This window comes from Marmota monax, unplaced genomic scaffold (genome assembly GCF_021218885.2).
Source record: "Marmota monax isolate L192 unplaced genomic scaffold, Marmota_monax_Labrador192_F-V1.1 WCK01_AAM20220418_F8-fsc00009, whole genome shotgun sequence".
In the NCBI taxonomy this organism is placed as follows: Eukaryota; Metazoa; Chordata; class Mammalia; order Rodentia; family Sciuridae; genus Marmota; species Marmota monax.
Genome location: NW_026694710.1, coordinates 14,393,409 through 14,417,853, shown reverse-complemented (window position 1 = coordinate 14,417,853; position 24,445 = coordinate 14,393,409). Strand labels below are relative to the sequence as shown.

The 24,445-nt window shown below is 34.2% G+C and overlaps 1 protein-coding gene across 2 annotated transcripts in view; it reads left to right on the top strand.

Moving 5' to 3' along the window:
- Slit2 (slit guidance ligand 2) overlaps positions 1 to 24,445 on the top strand; it is a 341,856-nt gene that overhangs the window by 274,585 nt on the left and 42,826 nt on the right. For both annotated transcript variants that reach the window (XM_046423795.2, XM_046423794.2), the window contains 8 exons: positions 3,074 to 3,217; positions 4,783 to 4,949; positions 5,824 to 5,956; positions 9,089 to 9,157; positions 11,445 to 11,516; positions 11,983 to 12,054; positions 13,636 to 13,707; positions 16,456 to 16,619. In XM_046423795.2, coding sequence (XP_046279751.1) covers positions 3,074 to 3,217; positions 4,783 to 4,949; positions 5,824 to 5,956; positions 9,089 to 9,157; positions 11,445 to 11,516; positions 11,983 to 12,054; positions 13,636 to 13,707; positions 16,456 to 16,619 — 893 coding nt within the window. The remainder of the gene's footprint in view (positions 1 to 3,073; positions 3,218 to 4,782; positions 4,950 to 5,823; positions 5,957 to 9,088; positions 9,158 to 11,444; positions 11,517 to 11,982; positions 12,055 to 13,635; positions 13,708 to 16,455; positions 16,620 to 24,445) is intronic.

The window sequence follows — 24,445 nt, the reverse complement described above, 5'->3', positions numbered from 1 at the left end:
TCTGGCTTACCTGTTCTGATTCAAAAATAATCATTCTCTTTCCTTGTCTTCAAATACCTTATATTCCCTCTTAGTCCAATGACTTGAAATTTCAGTTCCCAGTAACCCTTGCAACCATAGAATTGTAACAGCCAATCTGGAGACTATATGTGTCTGCCCCTGCAAGTTTTTAGTGAAAGAAACACTGGCTGGTGCTGGATCTATTACCATCTGGTGGCAAAGAAAAGGCACTGAGAGTTGTGTCTGTTTGCTCAAGGGCAAAGAATTTGAGAGAAAGCAATCCTTTGTGTTTCCAAAAGGTTATTGGTCAGGGAGGACAGGAAGTGGGTTGAATAGTAAGTATAGTACTTTTATGTTATTTGAATTTTCTACAGTACATATCTATTTTCATTATCTTTCAAGTTATGTTGGACCAAAGTGGTGGCCTGAAAACTGGAAGAGAAACAAACCAAACTAAAACCTTTGGAGGGAATGAAGGCAACCATTTGTAACAAGAAGCTTTGATGATTGTAGTGAAGAGAGGCCCAAATTTCACAGTCTCCCTTAATCCCTGAAATCCTTGTAAAGCCAGGAGGGCTGGACCTGATCACCTAGGGACTCCATTGCAGCTCTTTATCAGAGGAAAAGGAGAAGGCCATTTCCCCAGCCAGTGTCCCAAGTTCAAATGTGACCAAAAAAAAAAAATCTCTGCACTAGAACAGATCTGTGCTTCTTGAACTTCTCAGGAATGTCCTGGAACTTAATCATCCAACAGGACCAGCCTGTGATCTGCATAGCTTTCCCATTGGCTTATTTAGAGCCCATCCATAATGACATGCAGATGTGCACTCATATAGTGAGTATTTGGAAAAGACAGTGAAGAATGTATAGAAGAAGGGTAAAGAAGATATACCATAGGTGGTTGTGTCTAACCTTCCCCTAAACTGTTCCAGGTAGCTCAGCAGAACACAAATCCTGCAATAAGAAGCAGCCTTCTTCTCAGATAGCAGTTAAGGGACTACCTTGTTACTGGGATCTTCTCCTTGGCAGAGGAGGGCTATGGAGAGAGAATGGGGAGCAGGCCTTAACTCCCCCTGTTTTAGTTCACTCAGGCCACCACAACAAGATACCACACATTTGATGCCTTAAGGGGCAAAAATTTGTTTCTCACTCTTAGAGGCTTGAAGTTCAAGATCAAGGTGTTTGACAGGGTGAATTTCTGGTGAAGCCTCATCCTTTGCGTGGTGGAGGTCATTCTTGCTATGCCTAAATGGCCTTTCCTCTGTGCTCATGTAGAAGGAAACATCACACATGAAGGTTCTGCTGTCTCTTCCTCTGTCCTTTGAGAACAGGGCCCTACAATCGTAAACGCACTTAATATTTTACTAACCTAAAGACCCTCTCTTCTAATAGTTGCATATGGGGCTGAGGGCTTCATAGTATGAATTGAGGGGACAAAATTCAGTCCATAACACCTCTCAAAAAATGCTTATCAAGGTATTTCTTCTGTCTAGTGACATTCACAGGACTCTCCCCGAGAGGAGCTGTCTAAATTTACCTTTTTTCTTTCATTTTACTTCTCTGGCTGTGTTTGGGCTTCTTATGTTTCAGTACCTGATTCAGGCACCCACTGACTCTTTCCTGAATCCTCCTATGCTGCACAAAGTAGAGTCACTTAGCACCAAACTTGGAGTACACAACATTTTAGAGTAGGTTTATCTGCAACAATCTATTCTTGCTTGTGGGCTTTTTCAGCTTAGGGCTCTAAAGATTTGACAACACATCCTAATTTATCCTAGACTTCCCAGCTCTTTAGGACTAGTTATACATGTACCTATTTCAGCAAATCTTTGAATTCCTTGACATTTTGAGCTAAATTTGGTGCACACATGTGCTTACAGATTTTTCCAGCAACAGAGTAAAAGTTTTTCCAACTTCTCCTCGGGTCCATGACTCTGAATAAGACTAAGACCAAGTGCTTTCTCTTATATGACAAAGAAAAGTGCTGCTGAGAATACTTTTCCGTTGTGCATTTGTTTCTTAACGTAAGAGAAGGCTTTGATGAGGAAGGCATCATCCTTTATTATAATTAGTGACATAGCAGAAGGCAAAGGTGTGTAATTCTTATTTATTAGAGGTTGATCTGGAATTTTAAGGCAACTCTTGGTTGTTCATTTGGTTTTGCCTCTCTTATTTTCTGAGGTCATCTAGTAGAGTGATTAACTTATGTTTAGAAAAATTAATGAATACATTGATTGCACAGGAATTCTGAATCTGATTTATAGCAACTATCCATATTCAACCAGGATTTTTAGAAAACTCTTTAAAATGTGTCTCCTTTTGAAGCCCCACAGATAAATAGTTTAGTAAAGATTTCTGAAATAAGCTGTCTTTAGCAGTGATGAGGAAATGACAACAGTGTTAATCCTATTAATGAAAATACCTAAAAATAAATGGTCATAGTTTTTCCAGGGTAAACCTATTTAAACTTCATTGTGGACAACTGGTTTGTTACTCTTGCCTCATTTTTAGTTTCTGAGCTTGAGACAATGAACACATATTCATAAATAAAACAGTCTGTGCAAGCATTATGGATACTCAGTCGTGTCTGGCTCCCCAGCCACTGTTTGACATTGACTCACTATCTGAGTCCCTGGATGCCCTCAGTTCCTCATCTGCAACAGCTATTGATTCTTTTCTCCCTCCTTTCTGCTCAACCTCAAATGTCATACTACCATGAATACACAAATCACAGGGCTTCAAGGACTCAGAGAGCTGTAGGTGAATTGGGACATTATGTAATCATGCAAACATAATTATAGCATCAAAAAGAAAACATTTCAACCCTCATCACGGAATTGTAAATCCGTACAAGCTCACCTGCCTTTTGCAAATGAATTTAATCATTGATGACTCTGAAAATTTTACTCTTGCTGGATGTTCTCAGTGCATCACGATTTCTAATGGCAAGAGAACATTCAAAAAATACTAATGAATGCTACATATTTTTGAGGGATTATTTTGATTCTCAATTAGGCAAAATTGATTGTCTGATGCTGTATCTCCATAACAATGTCCTCCTTTTCTCCCTCAGGATGTTGAGAAGTAATCGAATAAGCTGTGTGGGGAATGACAGTTTCATAGGACTCAGTTCCGTGCGTTTGCTTTCTTTATATGACAATCAGATTACCACGATTGCACCAGGGGCATTTGACACTCTCCATTCTTTATCTACTCTGTGAGTATGAAAAGAGCATCTTTATTTATGTGTTATCAACTCAGCGTATTATATTTCTTACTTTTATTAGTAGCATTTAGCATATTATTAAACATTTCATAAAAATGTGATCAAGGACTTAGATATTTAAAAAGGACACATTTGTTCATGTTAAATTTAATTTTTATAAATATTACATTAAATTAAAAACATATTTAATATTTTCTGTCCTTTTTTTAATAATGGGATCAATATGAAAATTAATTTCTAAATTTTAAAAATATTGCAACTTGACAACATTTGCAAATAAATACAATTTTATATTTTTTCTCAGTATTCTCATGTTGAAGTATTTTCACTCATTTTTCTCACGTTGAAGTATTTTCATTATAAGTCTCATAAAAACAGAATTGATAGGCTATTGCCAACAAACTGTGCTCAAAAGAATCATTCATGATGACAAGAGATACATTAAGATGACCAGACCAACAATAAAACCTGTTCACTAGAGGACATTGACTATAATATTAGGAAAATGTTGAAGAAATAGGTTGAGTCTGTGCAAGAGTATATTTTATGTAGACAGTTTGAAAATAAAAAAAAAATGTATGTCTATAACAGAACTTGGAAAGTATCAAAAAAAAACAAAAAACAAAAAACAAAAAAACCTCCAAAGAATATATTTCCGGCCTTTGGTATATCAGTGTCTGAAAAACAGTGCTAGAAATTATGAATTATACCTGATGATTTCCTGGTCATGCTGTTCTCCAAATATGCTAACCTAACTCAATAGGAGGGGAATAAAGACAGAGGGCATGGGGAAGCAGGTTTAACATACCTCAAATCACTGAAGAAGTCATTTGAGGGAAACATCCATCCATCAATAAAGTACTTAATCCTTTTTCCACATAAAACTTGACATTTTACATGGAGTGACTAATTTGTGCATATTAAAGATGGCATGTTTATAAATAATGGGATTGTCAATAGGTTTGTGCTGAAGTGGTGAGATGCCAAAAGTATTGAGATTTGTAGAAGTAAATTCATTTTTATAACTGGCATTTAATCAACTCAGCTGTCAGTTTAGATAGCAAACCTATTCTCTGGAGCAAATAAGAGATGGGAATCTTGAGATGACAAATTAATGAAATAGCTGTTGTCAGGTTAAACTCAATAATATAAGGTAATCAGCCTTCATCTTTATATTAAATTACTGCATTATCAGTCTAGGGAAGTTTGACAGTAAGTAAGATTTCTGACAAGTTTAAATTATTTCTAAATGAGATATCTATCAGGATCCACTGCATAAACTCCAAATTGCTGCCTTCACTCTCTTTTATACATGAAAATTATTTGAAGAATTCTCTTTTCTGCAAGTGTTGTTATTGTTTAAATTTTAGACATAAATATTTAAGCAAAAATATACATAGCATATGTCGCATGGGATTGTGAGTGAATGGGGGATGTGAAAACAAGACTAACAAGGAATTGTTCCAGCAGAAACCCACAGGGAGATATGGCATGGGGTTTTGAGAAGACAATAAAATCCTAAATTAAACTGTGCATTTTTTGCATATGGTGCTTAGAAACCTCTTGGCCAATCCTTTTAACTGTAACTGCTACCTGGCTTGGTTGGGAGAGTGGCTCAGGAAGAAAAGAATTGTAACTGGAAATCCTCGGTGCCAGAAACCATACTTCCTCAAAGAAATCCCCATCCAGGACGTGGCCATTCAGGACTTCACTTGTGATGATGGTAAGAGACTCTTGCCATCTTTGGTCCCAGGCATTCCCATGCCCATCCATGCACCAGTGCCTGAATGTGCAGCAGACCTTGGCTCTGTGCAACATGTGATGACTGTGCATCTTTTGCTTTGCTTGTTGTTTATTTTGTTTTGGCAGCAGGATACTTCTTTTCTCAGATTTGTCCTCTCACATCCGAGTTTTCTTGATGTGAGTTTCTGAGTGTTTTAGAAGATTTTCTACTTTCCAACTTGTGATTGATACTATTTATATAGCTTCATTTTAACTTTTCTTTATTATCCTTGGCATCTCTTTTAGGAACTACCATTTTCAAATGAGAAAAGCAATTGACTTGTAAAGTAGAAGTTCTCGTAAATCTGACAAAAGTAATAGTTTTCGCTTTTAATGCTCTATCATTGCAATTGATTCTTGTAATAGCACTCAAGGTAGAGAGAGCAGATTCTATTATTATTACCAGTGAACAGAGAACTAATTTGAGCTTTGTATTTCAAAGTGAGGGACCCATGCAGTTTTTCCTTATCATTTTAAGTTAAGCTGCCCCTTTATGTCTCTTCACGAATGTCTATGTATAGTTTTTTCCATAACTCAGTCCATTTATATGCCATAATTGTAAAAATAAAGTCCAAATAGTTGAACAAATATGGTTATATTAGTAATACAAATTGTGAACTATTTTCTGAACTTCTGCCCTAGGAAGTCTGAAAACAATGGCATATAGAATATGTGGTATCAATTTGTATATAGTTATTGCTCTATACATAAGTGATCATATGACTCCAGACCCTTGGTGTTTGTTAATTGAATGGCATAAAAGCCCTTTTAGGCCTTCAGAACCACAAATCTGGCTCTTTCCTCTGTTCATTTAGGAAATGATGACAACAGCTGTTCCCCACTCTCTCGCTGTCCTACGGAATGTACTTGCTTGGATACAGTGGTCCGATGTAGCAACAAGGGCTTGAAGGTCTTGCCCAAAGGTATTCCAAGAGATGTCACAGAGTTGTAAGTAGCACCCATCTTTCCCTTTCCCTCACAATTAATGATTTACACACCAAGGAAAACGAAGATCAAACAAGAATCTTTAGAATCCTGTTTGCAAATTATATTCTAAAAATGGTTAATAATTATCATGCAAAACTGTAAACCTGTAATTGGGAATTGCTGGTTGGGTGTGTTTTCCCTTTTCCACAGTAGGATTTCTCAGTGCCTTTATTACGCTGAGGTTCAGCATTAAGCTCCAAGTGAGAATGGTAAAATATTGGGTAACTCCCGCTCTTATCCAACCCTATATCCCTTTATACATTGAGCATTTTATAGGAGAAATGTCGCATTGAATGCACTTTGGTAAATGCTTAAAGTTAATTTATTTACAATGTCTAGGATATTCCATATGGTTAATTCTTCTTCACCTGTATAACCCCTGCGACAGCATCTCACATGTAAGATAAATAATTATCTGAGAGGTAGCAGTAACAGGCATAACCTTTGCCCATAAAAAGAGGCATTTGATGTTTTGTTCCTAAATCAAAGACTGTTAGATCCTAAAGGATGCAAGGCCAGTTATCCCTGACATTTCCATAATCAATATATAAATACAAATTACATGTCTAATTTCCGCATACCTAGACCTTCCTACTTCAGACTTTCTGCCCATACTTGCCTGGCTGCATCCTTGCTACATATGCAGAATAGAATAAACCAGGGACTGTGCTGCTGGAATAATGAAGCCTGCCTGCTCCTTTCATTCCAATTTTTTTATCTCTAAACTAAAATTTGGTGTGCAAATGCTTGATATAAATCCAACTAAGCCATTTTGCCTCTGTTTTATTTTTATCCTTACGGAACTGTGAATCAGTAATGATTTAAATGTACATGTAATTAGTGTAGAACTGTACCTGTAAATTCATGCAGACACATGTGAGCATTAAATGGGCAGCTCTGATAAGCTTTGGAAACGTACAACATAAAGAAGGAACTTATTTTCGAATCATGTCCTGTTCACAGATTCTATTTTGGTCTTGAGTGGCACATTTAGAGAACACAGGCACGATTTGAGCACATGTGCTCACAACATCCCTTTTATCTTTGAACTGCTGTCGAGTGTTCTTTTACTACCAATCACAGTAGTTAATTAGCTGTAAGCACTGCTTTATATATGTGTAATTAAATACTTCATCCTTGTTTTAGTATGTTTTTATTTCTAAAGACCACATGGGCCCCACAGACCTCCCTCTGCCTATACAGTGTTCTGTACACAAAACCTCAATTTTAGAAACAGTCCAGGGAGGAGCATAACATTTAGATCACTTTTGATGCTAAATCTTTCTTTAGACAATTTTAAATGGCCTTTGGCCCCCATCCCATCAAATGGTTTTAGACATTCTTTAATTTCTATATCAAGCTCCATTGAAAACCTGCTTGATTCACCCTGTCTATATCATCTATGTTTCTGCCATAAGTTGAATTTTCAATCTGTTTGATATAAATCCAGTTGAGCCATTTTGCCTCTGTTTTATGTTTATCCTTACGGAACTATGAACCAGTATTATTAAAAAGTGAACAAATTATTAAAAAGTGGTATTTTTTCTCTAGACAAAGCTGGTTATTGAGATGAGAATATTAACTCACCTCTTAGAATTCAACGTTTACCTCCCAGAGAGCTTCTCCTTAGAACCTCGCCAAGTCAGCAAGACCCTTCATTCTACTAACATATTTGCATATATTAGAAATCGCTCATATGTCTATTTTATTAAATGGTTAAATAACTTGGCAAAATAAGTATATATTGGTGGACAAGCCTGAACAAATGTTGTCCATCACTTTTAATCAGTTCCATTTAACTCTCCTTAGATTGTTTACATGTAAACTTTCACATCCTGAGTCCTTTTGTCCTTCTGCTGTGACATTTCCTGGAGTAAAAGCAGCATGCTGAAGTATATGGAACGATGCCTCCCTCTAGTGGAAACAAGGAAAACTTAGCTAAAAGACAGGAAGGAGTCAAAAACATGAAGTCATTTGAGCAAGTATCAGGAGGCATAACATGTTCCAACTGTGAATCACACATCCATTACATGTTTAGACAACTCATCCCTTTTATATAAATGTTTTCATTTTGAAATATTAAAAATGGATTGGTAGCATAGGCAACTTCTCAAATTCTATATCCAGCAAAATTCCAACTTTTAAATGGAATCTCGAGATTGGCTACTACACTGGATAGGAAGGCCACTTTCCTGATGTGGCAGAATCATTTGCAGGTGCATCCATGGCCAAGCAGCCCAAATTGAAAGAAGTCAACTGTATCCTCCACCATCTTAATTCTAGGAAAGGAGGAGATAAAATGTACTTTTCTTTTTGTGATATCATGGTTATAACTTCTGTATTCATTTATGTTTGTGTCTTATCATTTAACGGAAAGCCTATTTTCTGATTCTTCTTCTGACTTTAACAAGAAAGAGAAAATGTACTTATATTTGATTACTTCTCTAGTACTTTCAGATATATTTGCTATATTTGTATACTGAATCAGTTTCACAATATTCTAAGAAATCTAAATTATTATCAATAAGCAAATATATAGTGGTAAAAACTATTCTAAAAATATTTCTAATTTAAGCCTGATTAATTCCAAATACTCAAATAGCTCCTTAAAACTGCCCATTTTATTTGCACACATTTAAGTGCATTAATACATAAATAGGCAGTGAAGAGTGTAATATTGGCCACAGCAGCTGGGTTTTGTTACTAGTTGCTGAATTTCATGGCATTGTTGCCACATAAATGAAAGTAAACTGGAGGCCAATTAAAATATAATGCACTGCATGAACCTTATTACCAACTCTTGATTGGATGCTCACCTTCTTTGCTAGATTAGCCACAAAGCATTGGGTGCACAAGTTGTTCCTGGTTTTATGATTTAGCCTAAATGATCCACAGAGAATTCTGTTAGATTGGACAAATGTGTTTTTTTCTCCTTACTTCTCTTCAATAATGATTCCAGAATGGGGTACAACATATTAAGGGAAAAAGACTGCCTCAGTTAAAATACCTTACCTCAGTTAAAATACCCTTCACTTATTTTATAATTCACACCTGTTACTTTATAAGAAGGTAATATTATGTCTTTGTTTTTAGATATCTGGATGGGAATCAATTTACACTGGTTCCCAAGGAACTCTCTAACTACAAACATTTAACACTTATGTAAGTAACATCATTTTTACATCTTTAACTTATTCTATTTTATAAAAGTGGAATGGGTAGAAGATTCAGTGAACCTTTCAGGTAACATAAATTGTTTACAGTTAGCTGCTTCCCTCCTCCTTGATCACTGTGGTCCTGGGTCACTAGCTACATCTTCATTGAATATAAATCAGGAGATAGAATGTCTTGGAAGAATTTTTCCTTCTATTCAAAGAAGCATGAACAAAATAAAATATAAATAGTCAAAATATTATAGAAACAATAAAACTGAATACTTCTTTTAGTAATGGCTTTTTTATAAGACAAGTTGAAAGAAAGAGAAGTAAAACAATGTCTTTAGTCTTGACTTTGAGCAAAAGATGGTACATAATAACTTAAATGAAAATACATTATAAATTTTGTTTATTAGGTTTAAGTTTCTTATTTAAAGCATTGTAAAGTAAGTTATGGGTTAAGAGTATTAAAATTTAATTTATAAAACCCATATATATTTATGTAAGATTTAAGAAAACTAAACAAAGATACTGAGATTCTAAGAATAAATTTCAAAATATTAAAGTTTTTTAAATTTAGTTTGCTGTCCTCCAAAAGTAATGTCTTTCATTCATTAATGTAAACAATGTTTCTAACTATAATTATAAATGTAAGTAGATATTTAAATATAGAATAATTTTGATCTGGTTATATGCACAATGTATTATAATATATACAGTCTTGTATAATGTCACATTTTAGAGTAGTAGCCTTTTTGGTAATGGATAGAGTTTTTTGGAGCACAGAAAAATCAACAAGAAAGATAATAGTTGTTAATGGAAAAAAACCTTATTAGTTCAAGTCTATTTCATTTTCAAGTATAAAAACTAGTTTCAGAGGAAGACTGCTAGTGTTCCTGGAATAAGAAGGTTTATTACTAATTAGTGACTTCTAGGAATCTATAAGAGCAGAAAACATTGCATATCCCAGTGTAGACTTTATCTAGATACATTGAGGTGAGTTAACATGCAGAACATCTCTTTCAGTTTTTTATAAAATATGCAAAATCAAACATTCTAAATGTAGTATAGACTATATCAATGACAAATGGTTAAAGATCAAAGACCATCTTCTAATGTGCCCTGTTCTGTTTCTAGTTATTTATTTGAAAGCAAGAACCAGTTGCATGTGTTTTATTCTGTTTAAAAAAAAAAAAGTAAACTTGCTTCAATTTCCAAAGGATCACTTTACTAGATTCGGAGCATTTGAGGGACAGCATGTAATTATTTTAAACTAGTTAGAAATGAGAAATAAGATTTATGAACCCAGAAATGGCTTTACCAGTGACTGATTATACAAATATCTTTTGCTAAATTAGATACATTTGTTTTTAAATTTAGGTGTGGTATTTAAGCAGCTGAAAATACTATAAGATTCCTACCATTTTCAAATTATATAAGTCAAATCCAATATCAAAATTTTATTGATATTTATGTATTTTAACAAAGGAAAAGTTTATCCTCCTTTTTTCTGAATCTTCCTTTTTTTATGTTTTGGATTTTGCTTCAGAAAAAAAAAATAGTGCATGCACATAATGTTTAGATATATAGTGAATATATAAATAAAGATAAATATGTAACAAGAATAAAATTAAATTCATATAAGTTATGACACATAGTACCAACTATACTTATAAATAGCTATTTAGCACTGGTAAAAATTTAGCATCTCTCTTTTACTTATAATTCATTAAATAAATATTTATTGAGGACTAGTGAGTGACTTAGATAAGAGCAGATGATATTGTGAATGTGATGAAGTTAGGGTCCTTTTAGTTATCAAATTTGAATATCTGTATCAGTGAACATGTGTGAGGATGTAGTATGTGTATCTGATGGGACTTTCAAGATCAAAGGTTATTCTTCACCGGTAAGGTACGTCTCTTGTGTGTCACCTCCAAGAAAGCTCTCTGTAGAAGAGAACAGCCCAAGTCTATGGAAACAGTAGCAGAGGAATGTGGGAAAAACTCCTTCTCAAGCTTCTGCTCCAAATGAGACTGGCCATTGTGCTCATGCTTCATTGGCTGACACAAAATATATTCACTACTGATTTGAACAGTACAGGATGCGAATAAATATAAATAACGTTGTAATTTACCCCAGAGAGTATTCCAGTGTTTTATGATTTTCAGATAGTATTAAAATGCTAACAATACTGGTATGACTATTAACAGGCAGAGCCTTGTCTAAGATCAATAATATTTCTATTTTGGTTAATAAGACTCTGTGTCTTTTTTATTTTTTTTTTCCTGTAGAGACTTAAGTAACAACAGAATAAGCACCCTTTCCAATCAAAGCTTCAGCAACATGACCCAGCTTCTCACCCTGTGAGTGTGAAAGTGTGGTACTGTGTATTCATTATGTCATGGGTCAAAAATACATTTACCCAGTGCTGGCCATCCTCGTGAATGGAAAGAATCTCTGTACTCAAGGAATATCAATTTCATTTGGAGAAACAGGCCAAGCCTCAAACAAGAGCAAATTTTACAGAAAATGTTGGGGTCTCAGGGAAAAAAAAGAGTAATTTAGCATGCTTGTGGGAGGGTTGTGGGGATCCTTACCACTGGCCTCTGGAATGATCTTAGGGAGATAATGGTTGAGGGAAGGGCAGGCAGAGGGAAGTATTTGAGGTCATGTTAGAGAGACAACACAAAGATAATGTATATCATGTGTAAATATTCTCGATTTATAAGATACTCAAAGAATTAATTTGTTAACTGCTTTATTTAAAATATGACATTGGGGCATTATTGGATTCCTGGATAAAGTAAATAGGCTTATGTATACTTTCAGAATTCTCAGTTACAACCGTCTGAGATGTATTCCTTCACGAACCTTCGATGGATTGAAGTCTCTTAGATTACTGTAAGTATCCCGGCTTCAACAAATACCTCTCTACCCTATGGTCTGAGTTTTGAGCTGTCTTTTTAGTGATTTTTACTGTTTTATTGATACTTGACTATGTCAGGATAGATGCATTAGGATTCACCATAAGTTTGGAAAGAAAAATTTCTATACCTTCAATGGGAACAGCATGACTTTCTCTTTTGTAATACTTGTTGCTACATAGCCATTTGCTTGATAAGAAATAACATTAAAATGGGCATTTTATATAGCTCCAATTAATTTCTGAAGCAATAAACTTATTTTATTTAGAAATCTCATAGTGCATGAATACATTTTTTTACTCAAAAATGTACTTTATATAAAATAAAACATCACTCCCACTCCCCTTCCTCATAATTAACAGTTAAAACAGCTTGAGGTGCCCATCTGGTCTTTCTTTATAAACATTTGTTTTTATGTCTTATTATATTTCTCCCCACAGCTATATAACTTTTAAAAGTCATAAAGAGGATCTTTTCTTGTTCTGCCATTAGCTATTTTTTTTTTTGTAACATGTGCTTTAGAATGTTTCTATTCTATAATGCCTAGAGATTACTGGACTGTTTAACTAGTACAGAGTATTCCATAGGTTGAGGAAACATAACTTAGGTAATCATTATCGTCTTCACTATCATTTGGTTTAATTGTGAATTTTCATTATCATATACAATACTCTGGTGAACATTCTGTGCATTCACCTTGGTGCGGGCATTGTGGCATTTTAGCAATGACTTAGGATGGGAAGGTACTGTTAAGTAGTTAGAGAGAATATCAAAAGTAACTGTCAAGCTGTCTGCCATGCAAGATTATCTTGATTTACAAATTTATTTTTTCATCAACTGCTTGGTAGAGTACCTTATTCAAAGCACTCTTGCAAACACTGAATACTATTAATCCTTTTATTTTTCTCTATGTGACAGATTGAAAATTGTTTTCCGTTCCTGTTTCAATTTGCATTTCTAATTACAAAAGCATTTGAGTATATTTTGTTTATTTACTGAGAATTTGTGCTTCTTATTCTAATGAAGCCTGATCATATCATGTTCCCATTTCCCACTAGGTACTTTGTTTTTTCAGTATTAATGTAGATGTCATTATGTACTTACTACTTTGACTGTACTTTTTAGGTCTTTTTATAAAGGAATTAACCTTGCATCTGATAATTTTGCAAATATTTCCCATTCTGTTTTATAAATGGAATCTATTACCTCAGGGATGTATTTTTATATTATAAAAATTTGCTACTCGTTTCCTTTCTGGTTTTGGGTTTATATCATTTTTTGAAAGCCTTTTCTGTCCCATGATTGTATAATGGAGTGTGCTTTGTTTTAATACATTGTTAGTTTTATTTGTATGTTTAAGTCTTCAATCTGGGATTTATAATGTGTAAAAGATGTAAGGTAGAAACCACCTTTGCGTTTTCCAAAAGGATATCCAGTTGCAGGATAATCTGTTTTTTCAACAAGCTAAAATGCTTATTATAAACCAAAGCCTCATACATTCATGGGTCTGAACTTTCTGAAATGTAGGAAATTTAATCTTAATTTCTCTTGCTTTCAGTTCTCTACATGGAAATGACATTTCTGTTGTGCCTGAAGGTGCTTTCAATGATCTTTCAGCATTATCACACTTGTGAGTACCTAGTTCATGAATTTGGGTGAAGGGTCAGACTACCCCTGAGTTTGGAATAGCCCTCTTACCGCTACTTTTATTGAAACATTGTAAAATGTGACTGGTTTCATCTTTAAAGAAAATGTAGAGATTTTCAACCTGGATATGATGCCCACTACAAGACAGCTTTAATTTACCCTTGTTTTTTACCCTAAATTAGTTGAGTTTTCTTTGCTACCTAACGTGTGTTCTACAGACATGGCTCTCTAACACAAGGAGCCTTTTTTCTCTTCCCTTTGCTTTCTGATTCTAGAGTATCAGCTTCCCTTGAACTTGCCCTGGTCCAACCCTACAGTTCTGAGTCACATCCCAAGCATTACATCTTCCAAAAAGCCTTCCCTAGTTTGTCCAAACTGAACTCATTTTTTTACCTAGCTTTTAATATGGCATCATGCCAAAAAAAAAAAAAAAAAGATAAATAAATAAATAAATAAGCCGGCATGGTTTAAACTGACTTTATAGTCAGGTAGTGGTAAATAACCATGTTGATACTGGTTGAAATGTTCTTTGTGCTAACATTCATAACTGCCCATATTTAGGTCCATATTTCTTGAAAGCAGAGTAAAGCAATTAAAATATATGTGATAACTAGGGTTCACAAAACTCACTTGTGTAGAATTCCAGTGTTCTGTTTTTACTGGGTATAATAACTTGACAAACTTAAGAAGTGCAGGGATCACTGCAAGGTTCCAGAAAGTCCTTTGGTGATGTTGAATTTGATATCACCTGGTAAGAGTCAACCTACTCCCACCTAAATATGAATGTCAGTTGGGCCTCAATTCCCTAGAAGTTCGCCTGCCATGTTCCCCCATAGCTTTGCACTTCCCTCTAAATCTCCAAAATTTCAATAAGATAAGAAAGTTAGAAAACGAGGAAAGAGGGATGTTTGGAGAGTAGGATCCAATAGTCAATAATTTTTTTTGCTTTTCTGGGGCTGTTATCAGTGTGAGTTTTTAATCCATCTGTCAGACTGCTCTCTACTGTTCATATTCCTTCCATTGGACTATTAGGTACCAGGAGACAAAACCTCCATTTTTTTTTATTTATTTTTTAATCTTTGAGCCCTCAGACCTACCTCAAAGTCAGTATCACAAACTCCATGGCTTCCATCTGCATGAGATATAATGAATGAATCCCTTAGCTCAGGGGCGTAGGATTGCCACCCTGTGTGGCAGAGGGCACATCAAAAAGGGGAAAGTGGACATTGGTGTTGGAGTTAGGGTCATGAATTAAAAATAGCTACACAGGAAGTGTGCTGCTTGAGCTGAGCAGAACCTTGTCTTTGTGTGAGCCTCTCCCTCCCACAAGAAGTGCAGTTTGAGCCTTCTCTGTCATGTGCCCTATCCTCTCTTGTATTTCATTCATGCATTTGTCTTTTATGGCTGAGATGATAAAAAACCTCTGCTCCATTCCCTTTTCCCACTTCATCTCCTGTCATAGCAAGGATTTGGTGAATGTCAGTGAAAATGAGATGAAGTGGTTCAAAAACATGATTTTGCTCATTTTTAATTTAGAAAGACTTGCATCTGACATACATCTGAAGAAAACAGTTACTATATTCCAATTCTTGCTTAAAGTCGGGCATTAAAATTGCTATGATATAAAAGATGATTTTAAGTATGTTGTAGAGATTCTGACAAAAAGAATAAGATCAAGTATACTTGAACTCCAGACCTAGAAATATCAATAATCAGAAGTTAATTGTAAATCAGAATTAATCAGTTTTTAAATGCTGCTTTATGTATCTTCTACTTGTGACCAAGTTTTGCAAATCTGTGAACAAACCAATTAACTTTTCACTCAGTTTCTTAACCTGTAAAGTAATTCCAATGTTATTGACTTAATAAAAATTACCACTTAAAATAAGATGGTGTAGTTGGTACAGATGGCATAACCCAGCTCCTATAGACAGTATAGTGTAATAAAAAATCAACTATTATCTTAACTACTTTTCTATCACTACAACTCCTGATGTGAGTCAGAACCAAAGTCCTAAAATGAAAGACTTTGTGAAATGACAGATCGTCCAATCCAGCTCTGTTAGACTAGCTTTATGTATCTTGATTATTTCATGCCATTTAGTATCTCTGTGTGTTGACACTTACCCTCACCTGAATTATCCTTCCAACCTTTCCCATCTACTTAACTCCATCTGTCCCAAGTAGGTTAGACTGTCTCAAAACATTAGCTCCCCGCCCCCAAAAATAGTAGTCTCTGTTTGTAGGCTTCTTGAGAATACTTCTACTATAGCAGTGATAAATAATTTTCAAATGAAAATTATTTGTGCCTGACTATTTACTCATCTCCTCAGCACAAGGAGTTCTTTGGAGTTAAGAATGATGCTTTATTCATTCATTGAGTCCTCGGAACCTTTCATAGGGATTTGAGTTCATAGTAAATAATTAGTAAATGCAGGATGCCTTTAGAGTGTACTTATATACAACATCAACCTTGTCTCTGAAAGTATGAGGAGACCTTGTGAAGCTCAGGGAAGTGTTAACATTAGTGACAACTCACTAAATCCCCCAGATGCTCATGGTTCAGGAAAATTGGGACTCCCCAATGTCTCCATTTTATTCTAAAGTGTTATTATCAATAAGGCTATTTGGGATTTTCTACTGAGCATCACTTTGAATTCTGTTCCCTTAGGAAATAACAATGCTTCCATACTGTGTGTGTGTGTGTGCTTTTGTGGTGTTGTTTTTCCAGAGCAATTGGAGCCAACCCTCTTTACTGTGATTGTAACATGCAGTGGCTCTCCGACTGGGTGAAGTCGGAGTATAAGGAACCTGGAATTGCTCGCTGTGCTGGTCCTGGAGAAATGGCAGATAAACTGTTACTCACAACTCCCTCCAAAAAATTTACATGTCAAGGTATGGTTTTTAAATATTTGCACATCTTTTTTTTAATCACTTTTAATTCAAAAAGAAAAATTCAGCTAGACTTCTAAGTTCTAGCTGATAAGCCCAGTAAATGATGACTTTTTCTATCTCTGTTCTTGGACAAGAAAGAACTGTTACTCAAATGCCCAACCAAAGAACTAGAATTTTCAGATACATTGCGGAAATGACTAAGTTTTCTAGAGGATTTAGATAGAAGCACAATTTCTGGAAATTCCTTTCGTAGTCTCTAACAAGTAAAATGTTCTGCTTTTGCCTTGTCTGAGCATGTGCCCTGCTCTTAGGGTTGCCAGGGCCCTGTGGCTTCCTGATACCAGGTAAGAAGAAACCCCTCAAGGGGTCAGCCAAACCTTCTGACCCGCCTCATGTGCCAGACACCCTGTGTGGATGTTCCCATGTCTTGATCCTTTGCATTCCGTTCTTTTCCCTTTGATGTATTTGTGAGTTCCAAATAGTGTCTTCATAACAAATATTACTTTATTCCATTATTACAAGAGTAATATGTGAACAAATTGAAATCTAAGTAGGAACACTTTAAACTCTAAATAGAAAACTACAAACAATGAGAAACATTTTATTTCTGTAAACAGAAATAAAATTAACCGTTATCACAAGTCTTAGATATATAAATTATATATAAATTTGTTTCATGTATTTTGATTTTTGGCAATCATATATATGAGCTTAGTTTCCTTACCAAAAATGGGATAGCTATTACTCATAAATTGTAGATGTTTTAAGAGGACTGCTTGAAATTATTATATAGAGAATAAAAATTCTTGAAACTTCTAAATCTATAGTCAGCAAACATTGAATAAGTTTGTTTTATGTTTAAAACTAAAGTATTTTATTGTGAAACATGAAGAAGTTTATGGTATGGTATTCACTTCCAAGTCTTGCAAACCTAGCTGGGAAAATAATTTTTTTAACACTTGAACATTTATGCAGGAAAAGAATGTTTAGGGAGTAAACATTGTGCTGTAAGTAGATAACAGCATGAGTTTGAACCTCAGCCTGATCAGGGGTAAATTCTGGCTTCATTTCCCAACAGTTAGATAACCTTAGTTTAATCACTTAACAAATCTGTGCCTCAGTTTCCTCATGAGTAAGCAAAGATGACAGTATCAACCTTAAAAAGTCTTGATAGGATTAAATGTTTTGATATGTTCAGGTCACATGTCTCACTCACAGTAAACACACAATATAGGTTAGTGATGCAACTTTTCAGAACTCCAACAAAAAAAAATGGTTTATTGATAAAGAAGGAATTTTCAAAAATCACACTCACCTAACATTTTAAAATTAGCATCTAAGGCGTTATTTCATAACTAAATATGTTTGCAAAACCATCATAACTTGCAGAACATTCCAAATGTTAGCATTTTAAAACAAATCTCTTTGGTTGTTCTTTTTAAATGTATTTGGTGGAATGTAAGTGCCACAACTAATTCTAAAAGAAATAAAAGCAAGATAATCATTCACATATTTTATTGTTCTTCTTCCTAGAACTTCTTTTGTTCTCTTTGAATTTCTATTCCAGTGCCTCAGAAAATTCTAACACTTTTGTACAATATGATTTGAAGTTTTTAAGTTTCCCACCATCAAAAGTCAATAAATGCTTACATTTTCCTCTGAATTGAATTTTTGTCATTAATACTGGTGCACCATTAATTGAAATGACATAATTATTTATATATGCTTTAATATCATTATTAAAAACAAGGTAAAATCTTATTGCAATGCCTCTTAAGAGGTTAGATGCATTGATTGCAAGAAACTTTACAAGTGACAATGATTTTGAACTGTTGAAATTGTTCTTTTGTAATCCCAGGTGTTTCTTTGTGGCAATGGCCAAGGTTAGTTTCCGGTGAACAGAGAAGTATACCATTCTTTGGCAATGTGAGGGAGAAATTACTATTGAAGGTGAAACATGAAATCTTGTTTGGGGGAATATTATGGGGCAGATTACATGGGGAAGTTGAGAAATTGCAACCTAGTTATGTTACACCTCTCTGCTCAGGTGTACCCACATTTCTTTTTGAAGATTGCTGGTGCTTATTCTTTCTTAAGTTTTTAATTCCCTGGAGACGTTTCTGTTGTTCTTTTTGTGGGATGAGTTAGGGGATGTTATAACACAATTTTGAGAAGCTATATACTTATAGTCCACCCTGGAACATTATAGTTTGCATTAATTTATTAAATGACCTCAGAAATTCAGCACATGCTTAATATGTACATGCAAATTTAACTAAAGGTTTATTTAATTTATTTGACCTTTTCGTTCTTCATTTCATGACTGTATCATCTCACATACTTAGTATAGCCTGAATGGAAATAGGCTTGCAGAAGATAAATTCTTATCTGTACTATTCACTACAACTTTCTGCAGATATGAAAATGTTCTCCATCTGCACTAGCTAGTATGGTAGCCCCCAGCCACATGTGATTATTGAGAAAATTAACATGTGGCTAATATGATTGGAGAACTGAAGTTTTCATTTCATTTAAGTCTAAACTTAATTATCCACATATGACTCATGGCTACCAAATTATAGTAGTAACTGCTGTAAATGCTCAGAGGAAGAAATCATGGTAATGTCCAGGCTGTAGAAGATTTCATGATGCAAAGATGTCTAAACCAGTAGTTGGGACAGATAGACCATTGTGAGGATGGTGCACCTGGTGGGCAGAACTGCAGGAGCAGAGCTGCATTGTGGGAACGTTTTGTACCTGTTTCAGTGCCCCCAGGAAACAGAGCTGGGATTTGTTAATTGATAGATAATAGAAAGTCCTAGGTCTCTCAGCTGAACTTTGGCAGATTAGTTTAATATTCACTATATTACCAAATCAATAGATTATGCATATTTGAATTTATCCATTAAATAGCTAAAAGCATGGATACAGGACAGTTTGCAACAGTGCAGACATTCAAAACAACACATGTCATGCAATTGCATTTATCAGACAAGAATTTAATTCAATTTTCTATACTTTAATATAATTTTAGAGTGATAGCAAGCACTGAAACTCAGAATGTTTTTTTGCATTTGTCTCAACATTTGTCAAAATATTGTGAAATTTCCTTTTCTTATTATTTCTCTGCTAGTTCAAGAATTATGACAATTTAGACTGGATCTTTGCCAATATTACTACTGCTACCACTACTGATACTAATAATAAATGATCACTTCCTTTCTCAGTTCTTGCATTATGCTGAGCACGTTACCTACATTTTTATCATTTAATCTTGACATTATTCCTATGTGAGAACTGTCATTTCCCCATTTTAGAGAGAAAAATATTGCATGTAGGGTGACTAATAATATGTCAAAATCTGAGTAAAGGAAGACAGACTTTGAACCCTGAATCTCTGACTTCAGAGCATGTTGTTGAAATTTACTTTGTAATTTTCTATAAAAAATATGTTCAGAACAATTTATCAGTGTCAATAAGATTGCTGCCTACTATGGAAACATACTGAGAAAATGAAAATTATGAACTATTCTCAGATGTTTGCTAGAAATATTTACTTATAAGAAATGGGTTAGTAGAACGCAAGGTATTTAAATCTATTAATCAAAATAATTCACTCAAGGATATCTCCTGAGTCCTGTGCTGTTGAACATGCATGCTTTAGGAACTTGAGAGCAATAAAGTGATGTTCCTTTATCTATTTTATAATATAATGTTTTCATAATTTAATTTAATTTTCCCATTGTTAGAGCAGTGTGAATCTTTTTTATTTTATTCATGGAATGCATGTAAGTACAAAATCTCCCAATATTAAGGTTTGTCAGTATATAATTTTAAATTACAGCATAAAGATAATATTCTTTATTTGAAGCCAAGTTTATAAAACTAAATTTTAAAATAGTCATTTTATTCTGCAATAAAAATCTATGCAATTATTTTGAGGAGTTATTTCAATAAGAACTTATTCAGTTTTTCAGAGTACTTTCTTTATTGTACAATGGCTATATTTTTTGATATACAACAAAAATAAGGAACAGAATGAAACAGATGATCAGAGCATATTTAATTAATACCCAGACAAGAGCATTCTTGAGTGGAAAATAGGTGGTCATTACCTCTGTATCCCAGATGACCACCTCTTCTCTTCACCTTCAGATGACATTAGAGTGATTGGTCATTCTATAAGAAAATAGAAGTTTTTGTCTCTCCTGATTTTCATTAACAAAATTATCATGCAACTTGAAATTTGCTGATTTCCAATATTCCTGTTAAGACTCCTAGTTTAGGATGATTTAGCTACACTTTAACTAAAAGACTCCAGGTGGTTTTGTTTGTTTGTTTGTTTGTTTTTCATTTATAAACATTTCTTGAACACTTAAGCATGCTTAGGAGTGAGCATTCTGTTTGAAATTAATGATATATACCTTCATTCATTTAATAAATATTACAGTTCCTACTATATGCCAAACACAGTTCTGAGGTTGTAAGAATACAGCATTATGCAACATAGAATATAAACCTCTATCTTCTTGGAGTTTATATTTTATTAGTATATATGTTTAAGTAGATAATTCTAAAATAATATGGAATTTTGGTGATAGAAATACATATTAGATATTAGTGATATCTACTTGAACCACACAGCTATGAAATGGTAGTGACATTGCCGTGTCCATGAAGCCATCAGGACATTGTCACAGGAAGCCAAGTAGAAGTGAAATTAGAAATGGAACAGAGGTGGAGACCCAGGTAGTCAGGTGTCTGATAGCCATGGGATCAAATAAACACACAGAAACGCTGCTAAAAAAATGTAATTACTTCATTTGTAGGAGTCAGCTTGAGTGTCAAGAACCTGGAAACTTTTGAAATCCTAAAATAATTAACATTTTGCCACCCACTGGCTGATCTCTTGTCCTAATTATATGCATTAAGAATCCTGTAGATTTGGGAACTCCTAGTAGAAATTTGACCACCCCTCAGCAACAACATTGAAATACTACTAATTTTTAGCAAGGGCAACTTCTTCCTTTTGGGGGGATTTTTTATAAACTTGGTTTGTGTCTCAAAATTGTTGATTGATATTATCTTTAGTTATTAACTAAGTATGAAGATGATTAACTAATTTACCCCAAACTAGAAGTAATGGAAAATTCACTATTTTGAAACATTATTTAGAATTTTACACTTTCAGATTTAGGATCACTAATATATTGTTTTAATTTTTAAATAGCATTATTTTGGGGGGATTATAATGTATACATTAGCTAAATTCAGATTATATATATAGTATATAGTTATATATATACTATATATATAATTATCAAAAGTATATAGTTATATAGTTATATATCAAAAGCACCACTGTTTAAAAAATAAACAGGGACTATTTTTCATTATATGTTTTAAGATTTTGAACTGGGAAATTTTTAACTGACATTTGTTTTAATAGGGTCAAGAAAACCAACAATTATACATTCAGTTTTGAACATTTCACATCCATATTCTCTTTTTATAATTCCATAAAATAAGTATTGTTCTTTTATGTTTAAACATAAAAAGTTCATTTATTGGTCTAAGATCACATTTAAACTGGAGTCAATGATCAAGCCTGGTGATCCTAAAGGAGTCACATGTAACCTTTTATGCAATGCAAATTCATAGAATTTTAACCCCCATCATCTGGTGCCCATCTGTATCTCAACTGAAACTATTATGAGGACTCCAACAACTTGCATGTTTCTAAATTCAATGGCTTCTTTTCAGTCACCATTGGCTCTCTCTTCATTTTAGGCAATGGTGGCTACAGCTCCTTTATATACATTATAGTTTCCTCTTTCTTTGTTCCGATTGCCAACATCTCCTTTTTAACACAGTCTTTAATGTAGACACGTGTAATTCTGTCCTTGGCCCTATTACATTCTTGATTGATTTCAGTCTGTTGCTCAACTATCTAGCCATGACTTTCATTATGAACTTCAAACGCATCCTTCCATTCACTTTGTGGATTCCTTTGCCTTAATGGTCTGTAGAATCTAAAAACAAGTATTGTAAGATTGCCTTCTCATTTCCCACATTCTTTCTCTAATTGATACATGTGTGTCTTGACTGCTGAACAGTAAGTTTTTCCAGGAACTCAGGCATTTTTTTTTTGGCCTTGATCCTCCCAAACATAACCTGGTGCCTGGCAAAAAGTAGATCCTCAATAATTATTTGATAAATAACAATAGAATGTTAACAAATATATCTCTGCTGTTAATGCTTAAGAAATGCAGTAATAGCAAGTGAAACATAGACTCACTGGTCTTGAATAAAAGTCTCCTTTTGGCTCATTATGACCAACATCAGATATTCTCTACATGTCTTTTTGTCTTTGTTCTACATCAGACTGCACTAAGGGCAAAGCTAGAGAATTATGTTGTTGGATTCATGTTTCTGGGGGATGCCAGAATTAAGGGAGAGTCAGGAGCGTGGTTAGAAGTTTTTGTTTGGAGCTTTCGGCAATAAATCATAGTGATATACAACTCTCAGTGGGTGGCAATATTGGAGTTAGGTGCATAGCTAGTGATTTGAGTCAAGTAAGCAAGTCTGCCTACAAACCTTAATGGATTTGAAGTCCAGCAGTTTGTTCATTAAAGATTAAAGTAATTGACAGAAACAGACTGTGAACCAAACCTTCTTCTCATTTCCCTTTGAATTATTAAACTAAACACACCTATATCCATGGAGCTGATGTTACATGCTTTCTTAAGTCAGGACCAACTATTGCATCAATCCAGGTACCCTACTCCAGCCGTATTCATTTCAGCAACACTAGTACACAACCATCTTCTGGAAATGAGATTTCTTCTCCATGGTGCCCATTGCACAAAAACTAATTTGTTGACAATATTTGAACCGTTCTTGGAAACAGTTAGCTTTATAAAAGGAAAAGGCTTGAAAATTACATTTCCCTTCCAAGCAGCAATGCCAGAACCAAAAGAACTTCCCCTGCTTCCTCAAGTTATTCTGTTTCTTTTAATGGCTGTTCACACCAAATTTCCAAATCATGATTATATTCCTCAACAATATGAAAATCATTAACCCTGGGTTCTGGTACACCAGAAGTTAATTATGTCTTGATAACCGCTTCCATTCCCATGATGTTCTTAATAGTTCCTATATAGTTTTCAAAATTTTCAACCATCCCTGGAGTCCTTGTGTGTGTGTGTATGTATGTGTGTGTGTGTGTGTGTATATATATATATTAATATATATATACATATAATTAATATATATATACATATAATTAATATATATATATACATACACACACACACATACATACACACACACACATACATACACACACACACAAGGACTCCAGGGATGGTTGAAAATTTTGAAAACTATATATATATATATATATATATATATACAAAAAAACACACATCATTGTAAGTATTTGGAGATACAAAAGAATTCTGCTATGTACATTTGGAATTTATACAACCTACAATCATCTTTTGCATTCCTCAATTCAAATTCAAGTAATAGAAATAAATTATCTTTGAAGAACTGATTTTAAAGAAAAATATCAGAAAGGAGGAGCAAATAGAATGCCAGCTCTAGAAGTCTGTTTTACTAACTGAAGTTAGAACTCAATATTTTACTGTGTTCCCAAATCCAGTGCCCCCAAAACAGTTCGGCATGTTTAACAAATTGTCAGAGTAGCCTTTCAATGTGAAAATGCTTATTACCCTGATTTTTCAACTACACTGAATATTTATACAAAGAGACAAAAATCTTCTTTCATATACATGTACAAATTCTCAATATGAAAATAATTC